The sequence below is a fragment of the Stegodyphus dumicola genome, chromosome 6 (assembly GCF_044657685.1).
Source record: "Stegodyphus dumicola isolate Sdum_Otavi_A_Nest chromosome 6, ASM4465768v1".
NCBI lineage: Eukaryota > Metazoa > Arthropoda > Arachnida > Araneae > Eresidae > Stegodyphus > Stegodyphus dumicola.
The window spans coordinates 209,502,743-209,528,326 of record NC_140773.1 but is presented as its reverse complement, the minus strand read 5'-3'; the positions used below and the strand labels follow the sequence as shown (position 1 = coordinate 209,528,326).

General features: G+C 34.5%; 1 protein-coding gene across 3 annotated transcripts in view; it reads left to right on the top strand.

Moving 5' to 3' along the window:
* LOC118204947 (uncharacterized) overlaps positions 1-25,584 on the top strand; it is a 57,266-nt gene that overhangs the window by 18,016 nt on the left and 13,666 nt on the right. For all 3 annotated transcript variants that reach the window (XM_035377237.2, XM_035377239.2, XM_035377236.2), the window contains exons 5-9: positions 4,176-4,253; positions 7,444-7,524; positions 9,643-9,857; positions 23,489-23,543; positions 25,288-25,362. In XM_035377237.2, coding sequence (XP_035233128.1) covers positions 4,176-4,253; positions 7,444-7,524; positions 9,643-9,857; positions 23,489-23,543; positions 25,288-25,362 — 504 coding nt within the window. The remainder of the gene's footprint in view (positions 1-4,175; positions 4,254-7,443; positions 7,525-9,642; positions 9,858-23,488; positions 23,544-25,287; positions 25,363-25,584) is intronic.

The following is a 25,584-nucleotide window of genomic DNA, read 5'->3' as shown; positions in this document are numbered from 1 at the left end:
TTTTGTAAAGATGATAAAGTTAAAATGTTCCGCAATATGAAATTAAAATTAAAAAAAATCTGATTTTATTTGTATAAATACTAAAGTTTAAAAATATTCACCCTGTATGAGAGACTGCGACGTTGTTTACAGTTTTAATAACTGTTACAATTCACTTACTGTATTTAATAGTTTGAAATACAAAAAATTTAGTATACTTATTTCTACACCTGTAGAGAATACATTGTGACGTCACAATTTTAGTCCCACCCATTTATGAACGTCACATAGCTCCGCCTTCGCAACTTTGTTTATACAACGTTTACTGGAGATTTTCAAAAAATCGCCGCTACTGAAAGTCGCCAAGCAGTGGGCTAAAGCACATTTTCACCAAGTAAATTATACAAAATAGGTAAATTCAAAATCCAAATTCAATTCTCGATCCGATCCCCCACTAAGCAGAGGTCACGGCACCAGTGTTAAATTCTGCCGTGAGAGGATTTAAAGTTCAAACAAAACAAAAAAAATATAAAACTTATCTTGAAGGGACATCTTGAAGCGGAGGACTCTTATCTTATCCCGCGTTGATGTCGGACGGGCTCATCTTGACACTGGTTCTAAAAATGTAGACCCACTTCACTACTGTAGAACAGAAACAGGAGCACTGCTGCCCAGGACGGCTATCCGCTTGGTCCTGAAAGTCCTATGTCAACACGCAGGTAACTCGTTCAAATTTCGCCGGTCAGAAACGTTGTTGCTAGGAAATTACGGCTCGCCTGTTCTTACTCATCCCAAGAGCAAGCTTCACGGGTAACGTCCCAAGTAAGTTCCAGAGTAACATCCACAAGTCCAGCCAACCAGTAAGTGCGCGAGTCCAAAAGTAAGAGTGTCCAGAGTAAGTGTGTAAGAGAGTCTCGCCTCTTAACCAAAACGCGGCCGGGGAGCATATTTGCCGCTCCCCGCCGGAAAACACCTCTCGGAGTCACTTACATTTTGTCCAGCAAGCCCAAAAATCAGCGAGTCAGTCCGAGAGTCAGCCAAAAGTGAGTGTGTCCAACTCAAATTTCCTTCTTGTCCTTCACCAAACGGGCTCCCACTATGGCTTCACTTATCGCCCCCTTAATTATGGCAAAATCTTCGTTTTCAACTCCAGAATGCGGAAATAAGGGTGATCGCGCATGCGCGCCCTTCTTCACTTAGCCAACAACCGGACCCTCAATCGCCAAAACCTGAATGACTTACATTGAAAGACAAGTAGCAACCTTTGACCTTTCCGTCACGTACTTTCCTCTCTTAAGGTCAACTAACAATGAAAATTCTTTCTCGAACATTCTAAAGCGCGCGATCATGACTTGGCGAAAATTGCCTCCCTTTCCCTGCTTCTTTCACAATGAATAAAAGTTTGTACAAGATTTACAAATAGAGGAAAATAAATAATACTCTTTTAAACTAAATAATATTTCCACAAGCATCTGTTTTTCCCCAAAATTAAAGCCTTAAATTAAATAATTCAGAATCAAAAAAAAAATTTAAATTTCCATAAATCATAAAATCATTCACCTAATTTTTTTATAACGCTATCAGATAATTTCTCTACATAACAATACACCGGAGGTTATCGCCTCAAGAGTCTTCTACCTTCTCAATGTCTAGAAGCATCAATATCTCCATGGAGAGCTCCGCAGACACGCAGTTGATGTTGGTCCATAGGCTCGTTTTTGTCATGCAAGGAGCAGACAACATCAGGGAGAACACCGAGACGACATAGAGGAGCAGCTAGGCAATCATGTCTGGTAAGTATTCAAAAAGCAGCTACTGCTTCCAGTCTTGATTTATACTGTAAAGTCACTGGGTTTTTTTCAAGCAGGAGACAGAAAAAATGTGCAGTTCCTTTCCCGATACTCGAAACCTGGACTTCTCGAATGCGCGTCTAGTATGCTTCCATTTACACTAAGAAGGCGTGCGGAAAGGAGGGAGAAAATACTTTATCATGCATCTAAAAGACAATTTTTCCATATTTGGTTTCAGTTTTGCACAGGAGTTCATCGTAGTAGGTCGACTGCATAAATTGTCTTACAAATAGCTTAGAGGTGACGAAAAAGGCTTCTCGGTTTCTACAGTGTAACAAAGTGGCACCCTTTTGGGGAAAAAAAATCTGCCTGACCGTTATCATGTGAATTACAATGGCCAGAGATCCACTGCAGAAGAACTATATTATGCCAAGACCTCAAGGAAACCAGCAGCTCTTGGACATTGAGAAATGTTATATAATAGATGAGCCTGACTAGAACTAATGGACTGAATGGCATCCTTTAATCTGCAGGCATACTATAATATTATAATTAATATAATAAAGTTACAATATTAACTCTTATTTTTAACTTACAGTGATAGCTTATCAAATTTATCAATTAACCAGCGGAGTAGACATTGTAGGCATGAAGATTTGAGAATAGTGTAATATAATATGCTTGAAAAATAATTTATTTTAATCAGATGAATGAAACAAAAATCGATATTTTATACATAGATCCTTCTGTATCGTCTCACACGGCTTGTAGATTTGCTATATCGGGTCCATCCAATCTCGTGTGACCAGACTAGAGCTCTACCAGTTCCTTTTCAATTTCGAGCCCCGTGGATTATAGCAACTATATAATAAGGAGAAAAACTGTAAAAGAAAAAAAAAAAAAAAAAAACTGAAAGGTTTCAGATTTTAAATTACGCTCAAAGAGGCGTTCTTTTAATGCGTGTTACCTTTATTTATTAAATATCATGTTCTTTGCACTTAAACCATAAAATTCAGTTCAATAGCAATGTCCCAAAATAATTTTAAAATGAGCCTATCTTTAGAATTTCCGATACACAGTTTGACGCGCTGGAGATAAAAAGGTTCTTCCCCCCCCTCTCCCGTAGAAAGCTGCCATTGCTCGCTTTGAAATCCTTAAGTTTGTTAATCAAGAATTTCTTAAAGTTTTACAAAATATGAAATCGATCATAAAACAAATTCCAAATTTCAAATTTGGGCTTCCACATGCCCATATTCGTAGGAGGATTACGTCATTCAAAATTCGATGGCTCTATGTACAGCTGTTTTATCACAATGCGAGAAATATACATACATTTATGCAAATTTTTCATTATTTAATTTCTTCAAATATAATGCAAGACTCTAACATTTGGTGGCAACAGTTTGAAAAGTGAAACGGACATTTATAGTGATTCAACGCAAAATCCTAAAACGAAAACAATAGTCCTTCGGGGACCCTTTGGACTAATAATAAACATAAACACGAGTAATCCAATTTATAAGCCGAAAATTTCTATTGCGTTGAGAATGAAAAGAACTCAAATTTAGACCACAGTTTATATTTCTATATAGTATTCCTAGACTTTATATTTACAATCTTAAAACTGAAATGATTTATTATTTATAAAAAAATTCATTTATTAATTTAAAAAATCAAATTTAGCTACCCAGTCTCACGAAAAAAAATAATAATGGCGACGAGGAGGAAAATTTTGCAAAAGCTTCGTATAAAAATATGTTTGAAAATTATTCGAAGTATTAAAATTATATACAAAGGGGAAAATCCGTTAATGTTTAAGAATCATTTTTTCTGATTTTCTACTTTTTATATTCCGTGTTAAATTTTAGGTTATTGAGTATAAGAAATTAACCTGCAATATTTCTATCGAAATAATTCTCTCCTTAATTTCTTTTTTCTCACTGAAGCGTTCTGATTTATTATTTATTGTTACTGCAAATAATCTTTAAAACGATTAACGAAGACACTTAAAACTTACCTTTATTAATTTCTAACTATAGTAATCTTTGAAAGCAAACACTATTCCATTTATTAAATTTGGATTTAGAAGCTCTTTTGTAATTAAGCTTAGTGCAAGAATTTTTTTTTTAATTAACAATTTGCAGTTTCTGAGAGATTCTGAGATTTTTATTCTAAGAGAACATGCTTTTTTCAACAATGGCCAACATTTATTTTTAAAGAACATTATAATTACATTATTAAATACAGCTTCAGACAGAATTTAGGTTTATGGATTGTATTGCACAATTATAGTAATGCCATTTTGAATTAATTTTCATTTAACATTTCCTCCGAGTTAATATTAGTAATGCAATGTATTAGCTCTTGAACAAATAACATGCTTCTTAACACAATTTTATTTTTCAGAAATAGTCTTCAAGTTTGCTTTTCTTTTCTCTTTGTTGATTATTCTCAGCATTTTGATACCTTTTCTGGCAGAACTGAGTAAGATATTATTTTCTATTTTCGAAAGATATTTCTTCAAAATTTGAAATTTAACAATATTTTTTTTATTTATCTTTGTATTAATATTTCATAAATCTGAAAAACACTTAAAATTTTTAAGAAAAATTTCCTAATTTACGTTTTATTTATAAAGTATTGGAATGTAAATTAACAGTGATAGCATATTCTGAAATGCGTCGTTCAGACTTTTATATGTAGCCAAGAAAAAGAAAGTTGTTTTAACTTTTTCTGAGAATTTAATATCTAACAAACAAATTGAATTAGAATAGAAACTCTCTCTCCACCCAACCAAAATAAAGTATTCACAAGAATATATGAACTCTTTTACATCGTAAAATAACTAAAAAAATCTTTCTGATGCGGAAGGGCCTCTTTTAAAGATATCACTATTTTAATCTCTACATTAATTTATAAAACTTAGTAACTTAATTTATAAAAGAAAGAGTCTGTGTGTGGTGTGTCTTTCGTTCATGCTGCGCGTAAGCTAACAGACCGAGGGCTACGAAATTTGGTACATAAGTGCATCTAGACAGGAGCCAGTGCACCTAGAAGTGATTTTTTCAAAATTTGAATCAGATTTTTTTTTATTATTATTATTTTACCTTTTTTGATGAAATCGCTTCATTTTGAATAGTTTCATTCTTTTATAAATGTGGTTTTGGCAACAGTTTTTCATTCATTGCTTTGGATACCGGATTGCTGTCTGTTTTCTCTTGAAAATATGATATTTATTGCTTATTTCATTGTAATTTTTTTATATTATGTTTTAATTATATATAATTTTAGTTATATAAAGAGTTTTGCATGATTTTTTTTAAGAAATAAAGTTCTTAACTTCTTTTATAGCACTTAAATTCTTAAGATTTTGTAACGGTGTAAGGATTATGTTAATTTTATAAACAGTTAAATTTTAAGTTAAAGTTCCTTTCCTGTCAAATTTTTAACTTCAACTTACTACTTCCGGCCAGAACGTAGTTTTAGAATCACGTCTGAATACATAATGAGGAAGAGCGGTATTTAACCGCGAAGTTCTTTGGTCTTAGGGAGAGAGAATCAGAGTTTCTGATTTACGTGCGTCTGCCTTTTGGAAACTCTCTCTCTCAAAGCTGTTATTACGCTCGGCCGTACTCTGGCCCTTGATAAGCTTCGCAGTCTTCTGTTGTTTAAGAGGCCAACTGCGTTAGAATCTTGATCGCTTCGGCTATTATTTCTTTAGTTTAATTCTTAGTCTCTTAAGTTCAAGCCTAAGTGTCGGCTTTGATTGTACACTCCAAGACGTTTTTCCAAGTTTTGTTAAATCTTATTGGAATAATAATGGGTTAGTAACCCTTCCATCTTGTTGTTTCTTGTCACCCGAACTTAAGCGATTATTCGCTATCTAGTTCTTAAGTTTCGTCACTTTCTACAGTAACTGAGATTTACACAGTGAAAGTCTTACAACGGGAAGTAGGTTAATTTATTTATTAGGATAATTAATATTTATGTTAACGAATATTTACGAATATAACGAATATTTCATTGTTAATTTTTTTATATATAATAAATTTTTATTGAAATTTCTGGTTTATATATATATATATATATATATAAAGTTGTTCTGCAGAGTAAAATTCTGTGCAATTTGTAAATTTGATGGTGTTTCCTTTTGGCATCATTTTTCTGGTACATTTAAAAGCCAGACGAAGGCTGGCCGCATAGCGACTAGTATAGGAAATACATTATCTTATTATTTGAATTAGGAAAGTTTCGAGAATAAAATGCTCTAAGTGGGCTGAGCTGCTGGCGAGCTCATTCCAGTAGAAGAAATTACAGATTCAGCACTAATTGCATATATTACTAAGAACTGCAAACCAAAGTGCTTTATTCTATAGTAACCTAACTACGTATTAGTATTAATTACGTATTAGTATTAACTACGTATTAGTATATGTAGATGATTTTAGTGAAATTACATGTGAAATTGTATTTTTCTGTGCAATGTAACAGGAAAAGTCGAGAAAGGCAAGCTATACCGGAAAAATAAGAATACAGGGGCAAGTCAACTTAACATTGAGTAAATGGGTATTCTTCAAATTTGGCGAGAAATTGCCAAAACTCGCCTGCATTTGGGGACGATTTGGTGATATTTTGGTCCGGTCCCTGTATCATAGTAGTAGGTATTGTAATTTAATAAATTTTAATAAATGTAATTAATCGCTATATTAGCTGTAACTGTGATTCGACCTTCATGTTGCCTTCCAGTAATTTCGAGAAACGAAAAGTACTAGAAATGTCCAGGCGGCTGGGTGAAAACTATGTAAGGATAGTGAGAGCATTTAACAGTAACAAGAACTGAGAACATGATATCAAAGTATCTCTTGTTGTCAATTGTTGTTGTTAGCTTAATGCTAGCTCCGAGTACTATCTCCGGCTCAGCTGCGCTTTGGAGTTAGTTTTAACGTTCATAGTAGTTTGAAGTGTAACTACTTATTGTAGTTTATGACATTATGAAGAGTTGTATGACTATTTTGGGGAAAGTTCCAGATCTCTGAAGAGTTTTTTTTTGATAACATAAATTTTATTAACCTATCATAGGAGTTGTGTGTATTCAATCTATTATAAACCCGCACGCACGCAGCAATATGTATGAAGGATGAAGGCTTAATCTTTTATGTAGTTAATTATTTATGGCTTTTAAGACTCAGCATTTTATCTGTAAGTAATGTAACTATGCCTTTTCATTTAATAGTATCTCATTTCAGTAGTACCAAGTATTTTATCTTATCATTTTTAGTTGACTTTTCTTTTCTTTTTTTTTTTTTTTTTTTTTTTTTTTTTGCAAAAACCGTATCTAAAATTAATTTTTAAAGGACTGATGTTTACTCGATACTAAATTGTTTAAAAGTTTGAAATAAAATTTGAATTAGAACAGCAACGAATGTTGAGAATCATGAAATATCTAGGGTCATCCCCCCCCCTTGAGTGTAAGATAAATAAGCACTAAATATAAATTACGATTGTATACTTTCATATGTTAATTAATTTTAAAGGAAAATAAATAACCGTTAGTAAGAGCTGCGTACGAGAAATTCTGTCTTTTGCTTTCAAACTGAATACAATAACTTCTTTAGTGATGAAGTAAGTTGAAATTTATTCAGTGTATTATTAACACATTCCATTCCATTTATAGCCATTGGAGGTACCTTGTCTTACCAGTTGAAGAGTATTTGTAGCCCTTCATATTATAATCCATTTGAAGATGCATGTAGTGGCAAGTAATCTTTTAATTTGTCTATTATAGGCTGATTTGCTAATAGAGTTAAGCAGATTTAAAAAAAAAATATGTTCAATAATCTTTAGTGTTCTATAGAATCCTTAACCATTTTAAAATTCTAGTTTTGATATAAATGTATTATTACTTATATTAAAGTTTCCTTTAGGTATCATTAATTCAATTTTTTAAAAGTAAACTAATTGAAATATTTTGTAAAAAAGGTTAAAAAGTATTTCATCTCCATTTTCTTTAAATATGACTGAGTAGATGATTGTTTGATAAATGTGTTCAGTCTTCTTTGCAAACAGAAACTGGCCATCTTATAACTGAACTCAGCAGATATCTATTCATGATATGAGTTTCAGATTAGCATCGACAAAACTGGGTATTTAAGTAAATGAGGGAAATTGTATGAGGAATAGATACTTAATTTTTAATGGATATATAGGCACTTGTTTCTAATTCAGAAAAGCAGCAGTTTTATATGAAGATTTTTTGGTATTGTCCCAAATGGCGATCTACCGAAATTTCGTTCGTTAAATCAGTTTTATACTAGATGACGGCACCTCTTTTTCAGACTAATTTGTTTGTAAAAGCAATATTTATTCTTACCGTTTCTTTCATTTTCGTTGAATTTGCGAAGACTTTATGCAGTGCTTAAATTGCTCCGGAGCCCGGCTCCGGTACTTCTCAGTTTTTAAGATAAATTACAATTCTAGCCGGAGCGCACCGGAGCCCTAAATAAGATGAGCTCTGGTACTTCATTTTATAAAACTGAGCCACAAATTCAAGAAAAAAAACTTAGAATTCCTAACGTTTTAGTTTAACAATAAGCAGATCTTGCAGTACTCTATTTCCCTAGAAATACGAGCTCATGAGAACATGAGACGTTGAAGTAAAGTCCCTTTACTCACATGCGGGAACCTTTTCTTTTAAGAAGGGCAATAAATTTGGGGGAGTTTGTTTAGAAATTTCTTGCCATGCCGTCGTATCTAGTGTATTGTTATCGATAGTTACAGTTATTTATTCCCGCAGGAAGGAAAATTTGTGTTCTTAAATGCGCGTTAAGTGACAGCGAGTATGATAAGAGTGAAAGACTGAGATAAACTGCTCAAGCACGTCCATACATCGTCTTTCTACAGTATCCACTAATGTAAAACTCTCCATTTATTAAAAATATAATTAAATTAGTCTTACTGATTCATATAGCATTTGTTTGTTACTTTAATAGTAAAAACTTTCATATCGCAATTCAGTTTTATTATAAAGAAATGTTGAAGCTTGTCACATTAGAGCTTCTGCGAGTTCCAAATGAAATTACTACTTTTTCCAGAAAATGGGGGAAAAACTGAAGCTGAATTTTCATAGACTCTTCTTAAATTTTAGTCCTGATCGTTCAAGAGCTAAAATGAGAGATTTTTGTTTGAAAATTAGTTCGACAACAGTTGTTAGTATAAGAATAACTCCATAATCAGGGAAAAGCAGCATTCTTCTGATGTTAGAAAATCATTAAATATATTGCAAAGTAGTTATTCTTCTGCAGAATACAACAGTTGTTAGTATAAGAATAACTCCATAATCAGGGAAAAGCAGCATTCTTCTGATGTTAGAAAATCATTAAATATATTGCAAAGTAGTTATTCTTCTGCAGAATACAACAGTTGTTAGTATAAGAATAACTCCATAATCAGGGAAAAGCAGCATTCTTCTGATGTTAGAAAATCATTAAATATATTGCAAAGTAGTTATTCTTCTGCAGAATAATATTCAGGAGACTTCAGTTACAAAATATACTTAAATCCTTAAAAATTCCCAAAACTTTGAATCTTTTAAGAAATGCAAAATAAAAATCTAAAGTTGCTGTACAACAAGGTTTGCTCTTCCTGGCCAGAAATCTTCGAACTTGTGACGTAACTGGCTCATATAATCTGCTGCAAAGTAACTACTGCTTTCGGTAACTAAATGTAACCGTGCCTTGTTTCTCCCACATCTGTAAGTGAAGTGATGTCACTGACTCCAGTGGTGACAAATGCCTAACCTTGTCTTTCTGCTGACCTTGGTTAAAAATGTAAACCTGCTGATTTGTTTTTTCAACAAATTTTTCTTTTTTATTAGCCTGCCCAACGGATTCTGGACTCTACATTTTCAGATTACTCCAGTTTTACTGCCTGAGAGAAACTCTCTTTGATTTTGAAGCAACCGGCATAACACACAAAATACCAGAAACATCAAGTGAGAAATTTCACCTCCAGGTTCTCCTGTCTCTGATAAACTGGATAACATTAATAATGTTCAGTGTTTTATATGCCATGCCGATTCTCATATGTTACGTAAGCAATAACTTTTTATCATTGCAAATCGCAATTTATTTCTCATCACAGCTCTTGTTTGTGAATGTTTCTAATTACAATGAAATGATAAATATGAAAGTTCTTCCGGCATAACTTAAAGATATTGTTTGCTAGTTAAATAATACAATACTCAGATTTAAAAATAACTATTTCAAATAAAGAATAAGTCAGAAAGAAAATGGAGTTCATCTTTCAATCATCAATATCAGTATAATTATACCAAAAATGAACTGAGCCGAAGAGGGAAGGGATTATTTTATATGACTTCTATGATTAATTTAACTTGAATGAAGGTGGTTCTATTTATGGAGCACAAAAATCTTTCTGAAAAAGTAGAAAATGAAATAGCTTTAACTATTTGCTTCTTTTTGGAGGTTAGTCTGGATGGGAAGTAAGTATAGGGTATTTTAAATGAGATGAAATATACATAATTTTGGAGACTATTAGAGGTGGCGAAGATATGTCGTAATTTGGAATGTGCAGATATAATATATTCTATTTTTAATGTTCTTTTTACAGAACCAATATTCTGTTTTTAATGCTAGACCTATTATATAGAAAACGTTTCAAAAGAACTGCATAATTAAATGTTTTTTGGACGTCCCAGTTTAAAGAATAGATCAAATAAGGTAAGTTTCCAAGCTTTAGAAAGAAAGAGATAAAATTAAATTCTTTACACTTAAAAAGATATTCCCATTTCCTTTCTTATCCTATGAAGCATTTCATGTGAAACAAAATCTTTTCAAAATTATGATTTAAACTACTTTTATCTAACAAAAAAGGAAAAAGAGACGCAGCAATTTAAAAGGGCCGTACAAAATATGAATTGCATTCAGCACAAATTTTTGGATTTTAGCATTTCTGTAAATACGAATTTTAAATCCCTATTTATATAGTATTTTTCGCTCTTCTGTCTTAAAAAGGGGATCTTTTAAAAAATAGCTCTCCGATACAAACTTACTTGCCATGCAACATTAGTACACGAGTATCAATATTTGAATTTTTTTTTTCGTTTGACTAATTCAGATATGAAAAACATTTTTCTCTCTGTTAATTTTATTCCAAATCATTGTAAAAAGTAAGTTTTGTGCGCTTTTCTGAAAGGACATATGAAAAATGTTATCGCGTTTAAAAAAAAAAACTGTCTTATTTGATTAATTAAATTAGGATTAACTACCTGCTCCCATCCAAAAGATATTTACTCGTTAATCCTTCTGAAACACCTATTTAACGGTTTTATATATATAGTATGGTTAAAAGATAGATATTTATATCTACTAAAGATCATATGCTTGTTAGATATTGTTAAAATTTGTCGACATGTTTGAATCGAATTATTGGAGCTAGGATTCGAATCCATGATTGACTTTTCGTGGATTCTAGTTTTACTTACAAACTGACCAACTAGTTTAACTGTTAATCTTTCTGTGAGCAAACTCCTTGGGCAGGCCTTATTTTTCCCTGCGGGTCGACTGGGGAGCAACTGCCGATGATCTGTCTGGGATCCCCTGGGGTCCCTGTACCTAAATCAGACTCGACTTCTGGAGTAGATAATCAGTCTTCACAGTGACTAGAACCATTGTTTATTCGGTGATAGATTCAGGCTCGGCAGGGACCATACTAGTACTGTCTTGTTTGCCCCTTGATTGTGGGAGCGTTACATGATTTAATATCGAAGTTTGTCCTTTGGAGTTTGACTCCGCCTGGTCAATACTGAGGGACAGACTACGATATTCTATGTTCTCTTTGTTGGTGACGTCGATTATCATCGACTTGTGTTACTTATTCCCAGATAGTGAGCAATTTTGTCCCCCTGGGTTGACCGGGGGTTATGCATCCTTGGATCACCTCTAAGTATTAGGACATTATAAACGTGTAAGGGCATCCTGAGTCTTGGTCTAGAAGCCCCTTTTCCCTAGCGCAGTGCAATGCACTGTATAGATCAGGCATACCAAACTGCAGCTCTTTGATCCTTTCAATGTGGTTGGCGTTATAATTAAAAATACTTTTATTTCTGAAATATTTTCTCCTCCTGAAAACAGAAATTGTTCTACGCCACACTTTTTAACATTCGGTTATTCCATTTGTTAAAGTATATTAAATAATTAGCAGTTTTAAAAATTTCCACTTGTAAGCCATGTCTGCTGTTTACTACTATTGCAATATTACTTTTATAACAGATAAGGGCTATTGGGACAGCAGAAAATACATTAGCAGTATATTTCGATGCGATGTATTTAAGATCTTCCTAAATGGCACTCACTACCAGAATGTTAGCTGTATCTTGCACTTGAAGAAACATAAATTATCTGATAATCCGGTTTGCGTTTAATGATTTAGCGTTAGCTTTTATCCTCGCAAGTTGATCCTTAAGTCAACTGCATAAGAAAATTACACTAGCATTTTTTTTGAAAAAAAATGCGGTTATATTAAGTAATTTTTTAATATTAAACTGCAGTCTCTCCTCAAAACGTTCTTTCCTGGTTCATTTATTTAAGACATATATTTTTAGTCATTTACTCTTCTGTCTAATTGAAAGCTTTTTACAGTATTGTAAAGATCTCTAACTTTTCTTTCTTTCTCAGATTATTCTTATTAAAATCAGTTTGAAGTTATTGTGCAAAACTTTCAAAATTTGTGTAATATAGGAATACTCTCCGGGATATAGCTTAATAGTAACAAAAATTATTTATTTACAAATATTCTAATAATCGCATTATCATTTTTAAATTTCTTGAAACATTACTTTCTATTCCAAAACTATTTTACTTCTATTTAAGTGATATAAATACTCGGCTATTTCGGCTATTCAATTTTCCTAAATTTTAATACTACTAATACTACTAATTATTACTACTAATATGAAGTTTGACCACATTGTTGAATTATTTTAACATAGATTGAAATTCTAGTAATTCAGTAATTCTAGTAAACTTGGTTAATTCGAATTTAGAAGATGATGTAAAAGCTTTCGATTTATCTAATTTTATTCAAAATTAATTTAATTTTGTTAACCCTTACTTTAGTTATCACATTTTGAGATACGCATGCATGAAAAGGAAAAAACCGTGTGTATAAAAAAGAAAATATATATATGTATGGAAACGAAACATTGGCAATAATAGCTTCAGTTATCTCACTAAAAATAAGTTCGAGATTAGTTCGATTTTCCTCTTCAAAGCTGAGCACTTACAATATGACACAGATATTGGTAACTAAAAAAAATGCAAATAAGCTCTCTCCGACTATGACGCCTAGTTTCCACGTGAATGCCTCTTTAAAAGTTGAAATTAATCAACCCCATTTCGGAATACATTTATTCATTAACACACTTTATTTATGAACATACAATATCATCCAGTTCGTACTGCTAAGAGCCAAAGCATTTGACAAACTGTTTATTACTCCCCCTCTCAAGAATGAATAGAATCTCTTCACCCAAATCTGCAACTGCAAGTTAGTGGAACAAAATGGTTATGAGGTTACTTCCAGGTTAAAGGGAAGATTAACATATTGGCTGCCATAGAGTTAAGTAGAACTCATATGGCAGTCAATGTATTAAAAGTAACGAAACCATAAAACTTCTGTTGTGTAGATTAGCTTTGACCAGTGCTTAAATTGTGCCGGTGCTTCACAATTTTTAAGATCGATACAATTTTAGCCGGAGCGCCCAGGAGCCCTTAATAAGATGAGCTTCGGTACTTCTTGTTGTAAAACTGAACAGGAATTTAAAGGGAAAAAATTTATAATTCCTAACGTTTTAGTTGAACAATAAGTAGACCTTGCAATACTCTATTTCCCTAGATTTACGAACTCATGAGAACATGAGACGTTCAAGTAAAGTCCCCTCACTCACATGCGGAAACCTTTCCCTTTAAGAAAATTTAATAATTTAAATAAATTTAGGGGAGTTTGTTTAGGAACGCGTCAATTTCTCGCCGTGCCATTGTATCTAGTGTATTGTTATCGATGCTTGCTATTAGTTATCCTCGCAGGAAGGAATATTTGTGTTCTTAAATGTGCGTTAAGTGACAGCGAGTACAATAAGAGTGAAATACTGAGATAAACTGCTCAAGCACGTCCTATACATCGTCTTCTCACAGCATCTACTAATGTGGCCAAATACGGGGGGGGTGAAAAGCGTAACCAGCAACTTTATATTCATCCAGGAGTCAGATTCAGGACTCATTTTACCCCTGACACACATCTGCTTGATGGCTATGTATAGCCATATAATTATATCAGCAGAGAGCAGCGGTCAAAGAGAACGTTCCTGTCTCACCATGATTCCCCTCATTTTTTGTTTCCACCCACTCATACCCTCATTCTGTTTCGCCCTGGAATTTTTATCATCTATGCTTTAAGTATATTTAATTTTTGTTATGATAAAAGAACTCCCCCCTTACAATTAGAACTTAAATTGGAACCCTCCACCCACTCATACCCTCATTCTGTTTCGCCCTGGAATTTTTATCAGCTATGCTTTAAGTATATTTAATTTTTGTGATGATAAAAGAACTCCCCCCTTACAATTAGAACTTAAATTGGAACCCTCCGTATCTCGGCTCCGGTGCTTCTTAGTTTTTGTAATAATTCATAATTCTAGCCACGTGGGTGGGAATGAAAAACTAGGTAGCTTCCTAACGCGTACCGAGCTCCGTCAAGACTTCGGTAGCTCTGTCATTACTCTATCCAACGGCTTCCACAGCAAGATAGCAAAATCAGAAACAAGTTTCATTAAGTTCATGGTTAAGGCAACATCTCTAGTTTTAAACTATGCCACTTACTTGGCTTACAATTTGCATAAACTTCTGTTGGCTTCAGAATTTTTCTCTTACATCCACTCTGAGTATCTTTTTGATTTTGCGTTATTATTTAACAGGACAGAAATTCACAACCAACATCATCGAAATATTTTATTCTACTGCTCTTTTAAAAAGTGCATGAGTAATTAATATCGTCTGTCGAAGTGGTTGCATTCCTTATCTCTCGTTTTTTTTTTTTTTTTTTTTTTTTTTTTCAAATTTTATTTTTTATTTTATTTTTATTACAAATGCTTCGAATATATTTTAATATCATGACCTTATCTAGCGGTAGAATGTGGAAATTGCTAACACTTCTACTCTGAGCTAGGGTCGTGAGGACAAGGAACATAAGACAGAAATTAAACGCAGAGCTAACTGACAATTAAACAAATAAAAAATGTCACATTCATGCTCAAATCATGTTTTTTGTACAAAACCATGCTTTTAATATTTACATTAAATCATAATTTCAGTCGAGTCATCAATGAAGTTAACGAAACATGTTTGTCACATAGATAAGTACCAACACCTTCTTAAACACTGTTTAAGAAGTATGTATAGATATAGTACTTGTGATACTTGTATAGAATCTTCCTGTCTGCAAGTTACGTAAATGTTGATTTATGTCAAATAAGTTTTCGGAAGTTGAAATTGAGAGCATAATACATCCAGTTTCATGGGTACTGGATTAGGTTTCGTGAGCAGTGTAATCGAATCTAGCAAATCAATATGCTTTGAATTTAGCGAACATGGGTAGGATAACAAATGGACAAATCAGCCTGGTATAAATAGCTGAATTTAGGGCAAAAGCGTAAAATAAGCTACAAATCCGACGACATATCGGATATTTATGGCAAGTCTATCCTCTTAACATCAGTGTCCTTTTTGGTATACTCCACTGATATTGTCGGGACTGTTTCAGCGAGGCTTAGCGCAAACGGGGCTGCACTAACACTTGGCTGGTAGAGAGCGCGCATACGTTTTCGCTCCTCGTAAGTCTTACCTCCGTCAATTAAAAGTCCTTCTCCATTCTTTTTTTTTTCGGAAGCTTCAGTTTTAATTCCGCCGAGTTTCACCTTTTAATTCCACCTTCAGTTTTGTTTCAGAGGTTTTATATTAAATAATGTTCAGACCACGCATCTGAGAACTGTGGTCACTATAAGTTGATTGCATTCTTTATTCCGACCTGAACTACTAGGGACGGCCGACGACAGGGGCGCTATAAAAGAGCCGCAGTGATTGCGCCCGGCAAGCTTTTATTCTTATTTTTTTGAAATGATATAGAAAAGCCTATATCATGTCTTGCTGTCATGACAATTTGTTTCGAAACAAAATGAAACTGATATTGTGAAAGTCGAATTTTCGTGCAAGTTAAGGGGAATCATTTTAGGAAACCTGTTCCTGCCAAGAAAATAAAAAAACATTTAGCTAAATATTTCTAATTGAAAGCAAAGAGTTAGAAGGCTACAGATGATTCCGTTTAGCATCTTACCAAGGACTTGACGGTGATTCGTGATCTAACACGTCACTTTATCAGGTTCTATGTTCCTTCTAACCTTCTTCGGGAACATACAAGGACCTGACTCGGAACAGAGAGCTTACTAAAGCTATGTTCACTAATTGTGGTAAGTAGACAGGATACAGACGAAGGGTATACAAAACCCTTTATTTTTCTCTATATATAATAACTTCCGTACTTCGGAATACACTGACCCTCCACTCGGGGTCTAACGTAAAAAAGTATAAAAATAAAACTAAACTCTAATTTAACTTTAGAATAATACACGTGGAAGATTGGCCTTATAATAACAGGAAGCGTATGTAGCACAGAGACTGTGAACACTACAATACGTTTAATTTATCAAGAGGATTAAAACCTCTTCTTTCGCTTGGCAAAAAGGCCACGCTTAAATACTTGGCGTTCGCCAGACCAACTTTGCATAAAAACCTTCACGCTTATAATTCTGGCCGGAAGTAGAAAATAAAAAGTGATAGTAAAGATTTAAAATAAAATAAACGTTAGTAAAACTTAAGATCCTTACATACTTCCCGCCAGAGTTAATTAGTTTGAAACTGAGGTCTAAAACGACCTTGTTGAAAACTTTTAGCTCTAGAATCTAACGCGAGGCCAACCTTTTACAAACATAACTTCGTTAGAAACTAGAAAATTTAAAAGAAAGAAATTGTTACAATAGCAGCTCCCAGGATATACAACAATCTTTTTTTCATCTGTACTGCATCTAACCAGGAGCTTTTATTCAATTCTGGTTCCTTCCAGAGATCTGGAAGGAAAACTAGTTTAATGAAATGTTACACAATGACATGGCAAGTAACATATAGAATTGTACTGCTCTTAACATTCTTATTTCATTCATGACTATTTTAATTATCTCTCCCCGTGCTCTCTGACATGTGTTGTAAAAGAACACCAAACACGAATGTGTTTCTGTCTACGTGTGCCACACTTCCTCCTACAATCAAAACACTAACGTGTTAAAATTCAACATAACGAGACCTCTTAACACACCCTAATTTCAACTCTAAACCCTGAGGTACTATTCTAAAAGTGGCTAACTCTAAAGTGTAGCGTCAGAGAGCCTAACTACATCATTCAACCTTTACCACATATTCGCCATGATTTAATCTTTACAGTCACACGAATAACAAATTTTTAACATTACTTTCACTTTTACCATATCACGGTATTTCTTAACATTTAAAATAACAGAACATATCAACATGCCGTTAATTTTACAGATTTGAAAACATACATTATTAGTACATTGTTAACTTCTATTCTTTTCAAAGCAAGTGCCAATTCTTTCTACATTGAAATAATACATTTCAGAAAGTCTTTCAGACTAAAACTTCTCTCTTGCTAGAATGTTTTAAATAAAATTTATACAATAACTTTTTTTACAATATTTAAGTTTTTACACAACGCTATTATACATCAACTTTAGTTTTACGCGCGAGTAAGTGAAAAACATAATAAGAAAATCGGTCACAACTCATTTCTCGCCCTTTTGGCGATAAAGGTAGACCTCGCATGAGGTAAAACTTCTTGAAATCTGCCACTTGCAGTAAGAATGAAAGATTAACTTAAGTTTGCAAAGTAACATAAAATTTTACTTATCTTTGTAATATTCGGACATCCTTTTCTGGGCCCAGTCTTTAAAGGTACTGCAGATAGTAGCTTGGTTTATCCTCCTTCTTGTACGGGCTCGCCCTTCAGTGCTTTCCTCTGGAAGCTTCCTTTTTTCACCAGTACGGCCACCCTTGAATACTTTCCTTTTCTCCTCTGCTTGTGGTCTTTGCCGTTTGATGGTAGCTGGTCTTGGCGGAACCGGGAAATTTCTTCCGTGTTCTTGCTTGGACCTCGTTGCTGGCCGTTCAAACTTTCCTTGAACTTTTTCCTCCGCCGCTGATGGCCCTTCCGCAGTTCGGCGACTTTTGCTGCGGAGAGTTCTGTCGGATGAGTAGATCTTCCGTTTTAAAGCCGGGTTATAGTTGCCGTCATTTCTCCTGGTCCTCTTCACATACGTCGTCCTTCTCCCTTCTTCATTCTGGGGGTGTTCGTGAACTCTGTTTTCTGGACGGTGGAACGGCTTCTTTTTCTTGTTACATTCAATTTTTCCGCGGGGCAATTTTCTTTTCACTTGTTTCTGTCTCTCATTGGCTTGCCCTTGTACTTGTCGTTTTCCCACCTCTGGAACTTGTACCTGCGGTGTCTGCCGTGCCGGATCCTGCAAAAGATCTGAAAAGATTTGCATTTTATTACGATCGAAGTAGGGCTTAATTTGATCAATGTTTGCGGAACAGGTTTCATTATTTCTGGCTTTTAACACTACAACAGCATGAGTTATTTTTTCTATAACATATGGTCCTTCAAATCGTGGAAAAAATTTGGCAGTTTTATCTTCTGGTGCTGAAGAAAGTGAATGCTTAATTTTTAAAACTTCATCTCCTACTTTATAAGTTACTCCCCGTCGTTTCAAATCATAATATAACTTCTGTTTTCTTTGTGCTACTTCCGTATTCTTTTTTGCTTCTTTTATTAGTTTTTCTATATCACCCATTTTAAATTCTGGGGCTCTTTGTTGCACATAAAATAATTTATCTAACGGCGTTATAATCTTTCTACCTAAAAATAACTCAGCAGGAGTTTTGCCCGTTGTCTCATGTTTTGCGGTCCTAAGGGCGAAAGCAAATTCATTGACATAGTTATCCCAGCTTTTAAGAAAATTTTTAACATAACTGCGGATAATTTTCACTATATTTCTATTGACCCGTTCCGCTATATTTGATTGCGGCCGATACGGGACCATTTTTAAATGACGTATGCCCAGTTTTTGGCACATGTCTTCAAATACATTACTTACAAATTGAGGACCATTATCCGATATAACTTTTAGGGGCGCCCCGTATTTTAAAATATATTTATTTAAAATAGAATCAGTAACTAATTTCGCGGAGGCTCGTTTTAAGGGAACAATTTCGGTCCACTTACTAAAATGATCAACCATAACAAGGAGATAGCGACTTTTATTTAACTGACTTTTTGGGAAAGGGCCCAATAAATCGATGCCAATTATTTCATTTGGAAATTCGGATTTAATACTATTTAGAAACCCGGCCGGGCGGAAATTAATATAATTAACTGCTTGACATGTTGGGCAGGACTGGACATACGCCCTTGTTAACTTTTGCAGTTCAGGAAAGTAGACTGCCTCGCGTACGCGTTGGATAGTTTTTCGAATACCAGCATGAGAAGCTAAAGGGCTGTCATGGAGCTCCTGCAGGATATTTAATCTAAGACTAGCTGAGATAACAGGTCGAAATTCGTTGTTGGAATTCGTAGTTTTTGTATAAAATAATAGACCATCTATTAGTTCGTAATGGGCCGCCCTATTTCTTATCGCGACAATATCTTGGTGGCTAAAATTTTCAGGATCCTTCAAATACTCATAAATGCTTCCAAACTCAGGATCCTTACCCAGTTCTGTTATTACAGTTTCTCGGGAATTTATTGTACACGCTGTAAGCATTGCAACTTTTACGGTATTACCCTGTTCGTCTAATTTAATTCGTGATAGGGCATCTGCTACGATATTTTCCTTTCCGGGGGTATGCTTGATTACCAGATTATATTCTTGCAGCTTGAGTGCCCATCTTATTAACCTTGGGGATAAATTTTTCCGAGTACAATCTAGTTACCGCCGCATGATCAGAATATACTGTTATCGGCGCCTTTCCAAAATAGACTCGGAACTTTTGCACTGCTAACAGAACTGCAAGTGCCTCTCTTTCGGTCGCGGAATAGTTTCTTTGTGTTTGATTTAAAGTTCGGCTAAAAAATGCCACGGGCTGCTGATTTTGCGAAAGTACCGCTCCTACCGCATAATCCGAAGCATCCGCTGAAATTTCTAAATTTTCATCCTTTTCAGGAAATTTCAACACAGGGGCTTGCGTTAATGCTTGTTTTAATTTTTCGAAAGCACTATTGGCTTCGGACGTCCACGAGAATCTTGCCTTTTTCCTTTTTAATTTTAACAATGGCTCAGCGATAGCCGCAAAATCTTTTATAAAGGACCTATAATATGAACAAAGTCCTAGAAAAGAAGAGAGCTTCTTTGCCGTGTTTGGAGTCGGATACTTTTGTACAGCGATTATTTTTGATTCATCTGTCTCGATCCCTTTTTGAGATATTTTGTAACCTAAATATTTTAATTCAGGGGCTGCAAATTTGCACTTTTCGACATCAACTTTTAGACCGGCCTCATTTAATAAAGAAAACACCTGTCTTAAATCCTGTATATGTTGGTCGAGATTATCACTAGTAATAATGATATCGTCTAAATAGATAAATGTGGACTTTCCAAGAACAGGTCTTAACACAATGTCCATGCATCGCTGAAATGTTGCTGGGGCGCCTGAAAGGCCAAACGGCATACGCAAAAATGCATAAGTGCCAGACTTGGTTATAAAAGCAGTCTTAGGCACGTCCTCAGGCCTCACCCCTATTTAAAAATAACCAGTCGTTAAGTCTAAAGTCGTCATAAATTTGGTTGATTTTATGTTCCTTAAAATTTCTTCTATGATAGGTAACGGATATACCGGATATTTCGTTATGGAATTTAATTTACGGTAATCAATAGCGAATCTCCACCTTTTTGGATGCTCCAAAGGATAATCATTATTTTTCTTACATAAAACCACCGGGCTAGCATAACTACTTGAGATGGGCGTTATGATCTTTTTACGTAGCATATCGGTAATATGCCATTCTATAATTTTTTCCTTATTCTTATCATACCGGTATGGTTTTTGACGAACTGGCAATGCATCTCCGGTGTCAATACTATGGTTAGTAATCTGAGTAAATCCTGGAATATCACTAAATAACGAAGCAAATTCACTTACCACTTGTCGGATTCTATCTTGCTCGTCATTAGGCAGGTGGTCAAGATTTAACCTTGGCGGTTCAACCTTTTCTACACGCACTGGTTTCATTGTCAGCTTAAGGGACGCTTCATTAAAATCCAGTGTAGCTTGTGCGTCTGAAAGAAAGTCTATTCCTAAGATTAAATGTGCTTGCAGATTCTTTACTATAAAAAACATAACCTTTACTTGTTCGTCCTTGATACGGATATACAAAGATACTTTACCTACGCACTTACATTTTTTCTCCTTGCGCCGCTAACACTGTTGTATTATCCGCATTATATATGCGGTATTTGCGAAAATACTTTCTAAAAAACTCCTCTGCCACACAGGAACACTGCGCGCCGGTATCCAGGAGTGCGGTGGCCGGGATATTATTCACCAAGACTTCAATCTTCGGAAGAGTCAAATTTTTCACCATTACTGTATTTAACTTGTAGGAAGAGGGGTTTTCGTGGCCTTCGGATTTCCGCACCCTCTCGTCAGCAGAAATCCGTTTTAGTTTAAATTATTTTTCCTTTCCGTGCTTTCCTTCTTTTTCCCCTGGCCTTGAGACTTTTTTCCTGGGTTGCTATTGAACTGTCGACGTTCGCCGGCTGTTTTTGAATGCTCGGGTTTCCTTGCCCACTGATTCGCTTTTTCTCCGTAGCCGTATGCTTGAGTTTGCTGTAGTCTTGGCGTACCAAATTGGTTTCGCTGTTGATATTGGCGTCTTCTTTCGACGTCCGCCGTTCTTCTACTTTCAAACTGGATTGCTAGCTCAAATAACTTTTCCAGTGTAGTCGGATTTCTTAATTCAATAAAGTCTTGCACTTGGGGCAGTAACCTCGGCAAAATCACTTGAATTATTTCAGGATCCGGACGGTTTCCATACAAGAGCTTGAAAACGTGAATTTTTCTTAAAATAAAGCTCGAGAGGTTTTCGATTCTTTGTTGATATATACTGAAAAGTTCTGTTTCTAATTTCGCACGATCCCTTACAACAGCGAAGGCTTTTAGTAGAGCAGTCTTGAAATTTTCGTAAGTATAGGTGGGACTTCCTGCTTGACCCAAGAGACTTCTGCCTATACATTTGAACCAGTTAAGCGCTTGGCCCCTCAAAGCGCTGGTAGCTAAGGTAACTTTTTGAAACTCGTGCACGGGGTAGAGCATGAAATGGTCATCCAATTTTTCCAAAAAACTGGTTACCGGTGAGTTTCCGTTAAACGTTGCTTCTGGTTTCATCGAAGCGCGCATGGTCTGGATGATGTAACCGAATCCTTCCAGGGCGGCAGCTGGCATTTCTTGATTCTGAGCCGTTTCTGCAGGCAGCACAGGTTCTTCTTGAAACTCGGCCGTGGTTATTCTTCTTCGTTGGGCGCCACTATCAGGTTCTATGTTCCTTCTAACCTTCTTCGGGAACATACAAGGACCTGACTCGGAACAGAGAGCTTACTAAAGCTATGTTCACTAATTGTGGTAAGTAGACAGGATACAGACGAAGGGTATACAAAACCCTTTATTTTTCTCTATATATAATAACTTCCGTACTTCGGAATACACTGACCCTCCACTCGGGGTCTAACGTAAAAAAGTATAAAAATAAAACTAAACTCTAATTTAACTTTAGAATAATACACGTGGAAGATTGGCCTTATAATAACAGGAAGCGTATGTAGCACAGAGACTGTGAACACTACAATACGTTTAATTTATCAAGAGGATTAAAACCTCTGGCCTGGAAGGCGAACAGCAACTGCGTAACTTCTAAGGTAAGCGGCCTGCGTTGACTTACTGCTTCCTCTCTTTCGCTTGGCAAAAAGGCCACGCTTAAATACTTTTGCGTTCGCCAGACCAACTTTGCATAAAAACCTTCACGCTTATAATTCTGGCCGGAAGTAGAAAATAAGAAGTGATAGTAAAGATTTAAAATAAAATAAACGTTAGTAAAACTTAAGATCCTTACAACTTAAGAAATTTTACGAACTTCGAATATTCGCTATTCAACAATGAATGCTGCTTCTTTTATTCCCGTCTCCTCGGTTAAAGAACTGATCGTGAGACAAGCATACCAGAAAATGAAACATTCTGCTGTAAATGACGCTGAAAGATTTCAAGACATAAAAATTCCTCCATATTCGAGTCGTCTAAAAATCTGAAGTTCAGAAAGAGAGGTGAATTGAACGGGTAATTTCAAAGACTTTCAAACAGAATAAACAAGACGACTTTGTCAGGTTCGAATCATCTAAAAACTAGAATTAACCAAGTTTGACAGTATACAGTTTCAATAAAAAGGACGTTGCAGAATAAATTTCTAGATATTTTAAAAGATTGATTTGTGTGTTATCAATATCTGTTTTCAGTTGCTGCCTTTTCTTTCAGGTAACTATGCGATTGTTTAAGCGGTCATGCAAATCTCTTTTCAAGAATAATCGAAGTAATGCCTTTAATTAAAATTTAGTACCTAATAAATTGCTAGAAGAGTGCATTTTTTTATTAAAATACTGGTTAATTGATGTGCTCCTCTGTACGAAAATAATCAGAACACATTTATTTTGCATAAATTTTCCAGTGTTACAATGCAGGATTTCCATGTAGCTAATTATTCTGAAATAGTTGTTATTTTAATTCTAAAAAATCATCTTGCTGTAGAGGATTAAACGAAACAAATTTGGTAACATTTTAAATAAAATTCAGTCACCTCTTATGCTACATTTTTTTCCTGGAAAATATATTTCATCCAACTATGTTTCATTGCGAATCATTCTAGATGTTGTCTTAATAGAATACATAAGCAATTTACATAAGCAATGTTTACATAAGCAATAATTTACATAAGCAATTATTATTGATAACCGTATTAACAAAACTAAGTTTCTTTCTGTTAAAACAGTAATACTGATAATACGGCCACATGACTTCTGTTTTTTACTTCCTTATACGAAGTAAAGGAAGTATTGTAATCGCGAAAAATTTCTGGTACTATGTTTCAACGGAAATATCCATTTCGACCCCTGTAGAATCCATTTCAGCGATATTTTTGTATGACATATGTACGCACGGATAGAATAAAAGACACTTTTTTTTGCAAAACGGTTTGTAAAAGTATTTAAAATAGATTCAAAAGAGATTTTTTTCCTTGATATCTGTATGTACATAAGGACGTATGCATGCATCTCGCATAACACAAAAACGAATATTTCAAACCGTTGAAATTTTGTATATGGGACTACTATTATGTGTAGTTGTGCACCTCCCTTTTCGGTTGCAGTCAGTTGTACCAAACGTATATAGATATATACTACCCGCTCTGTTACTCGGCTCGGTGACTCAGGTTCTGTATTCTTATATGTTGGTAATTTGTGCATTTTTTGCTTTAAAAGTGATTGAATTATGCTTTTCTTAAGTTCCGGTTATGGTTTTCATGCCTTAGTTAATCTCATGCTATAGTTGTAGAATTATAACAATTTAAAAGTTGTTTTAAGTGTTACGTAGCGTAACGAAGACGTCATTTGTTTGCATTTGAAACTCTTAGTAAAACAATGAATTAAGTCAGTTTGGGCAGCAACTTCAGCGTCTGTCTGCCGAATGGAACCAAAAGTAAGCTTTTAATTTTGTGCATCGAAAAATCTGTCGTCTTGCCCGCTGGCTGAATTGCTTTTTTTGTGTAAAACTCAATTTTTTATTGTAATAATTGTTTTTCGAACTGTTTTAACTGCATTTAGTGCTTTATGTTTTTCTCTATTTTGCAATTTTTAATAAAGATATTTTGAGTTTTTATGTATTTTTGCCTTGCCGCGAAGTGAGAATTGAATAAATTGAATGAGAAAAGAAATTCGAGGAAATCAATTTATATGAAATGCAAGAAAAAATGTGTATAATTTAATACGCCGTACAGGGAAGTCATGTGATGCCCACGCCAGATTTTTTACCTTTTTTTTCTACACTACATGGCAGAGAAATAAATAAGTCTTAGATGATAAACAGAGACTTTTATCATGCATATTTTTTTTACACACATCCATCAATTTTATTGCTTGTAAAATTATGGAGCCACACTTCAGATTTATTTTAATAGAGTTTTAATAATACTTTACAACTTATTGTGAATGAAAACTTTTTTTTTTGTATGCACTCATCTATATTATTATTGTTATTCATAAAATTTTAAATACTTACAGGAAGAGGTAACTTCAAAAAGAAAAAGGCTGCGAAGCAACAGACAGTAGCCCATGAACATCAAACTTCCACAGAACGTAAGTTCAAAAATTGTTTTTGTAAAAAAGGGGGGACTCTAAAATTATTGTATTGTTGCATTTTAAGGGTTCGTGGATTTAGATTAACTGATGATAACACTTCATGAAGAATCAAAACACAATTTATTTGCCAATAAGCTCTATTACACAGGACAGTTCGAAAGACATGTTTACAGTCGTGGAAAAACTACTATACTATAAATACGCTGAAACAATCAGCAC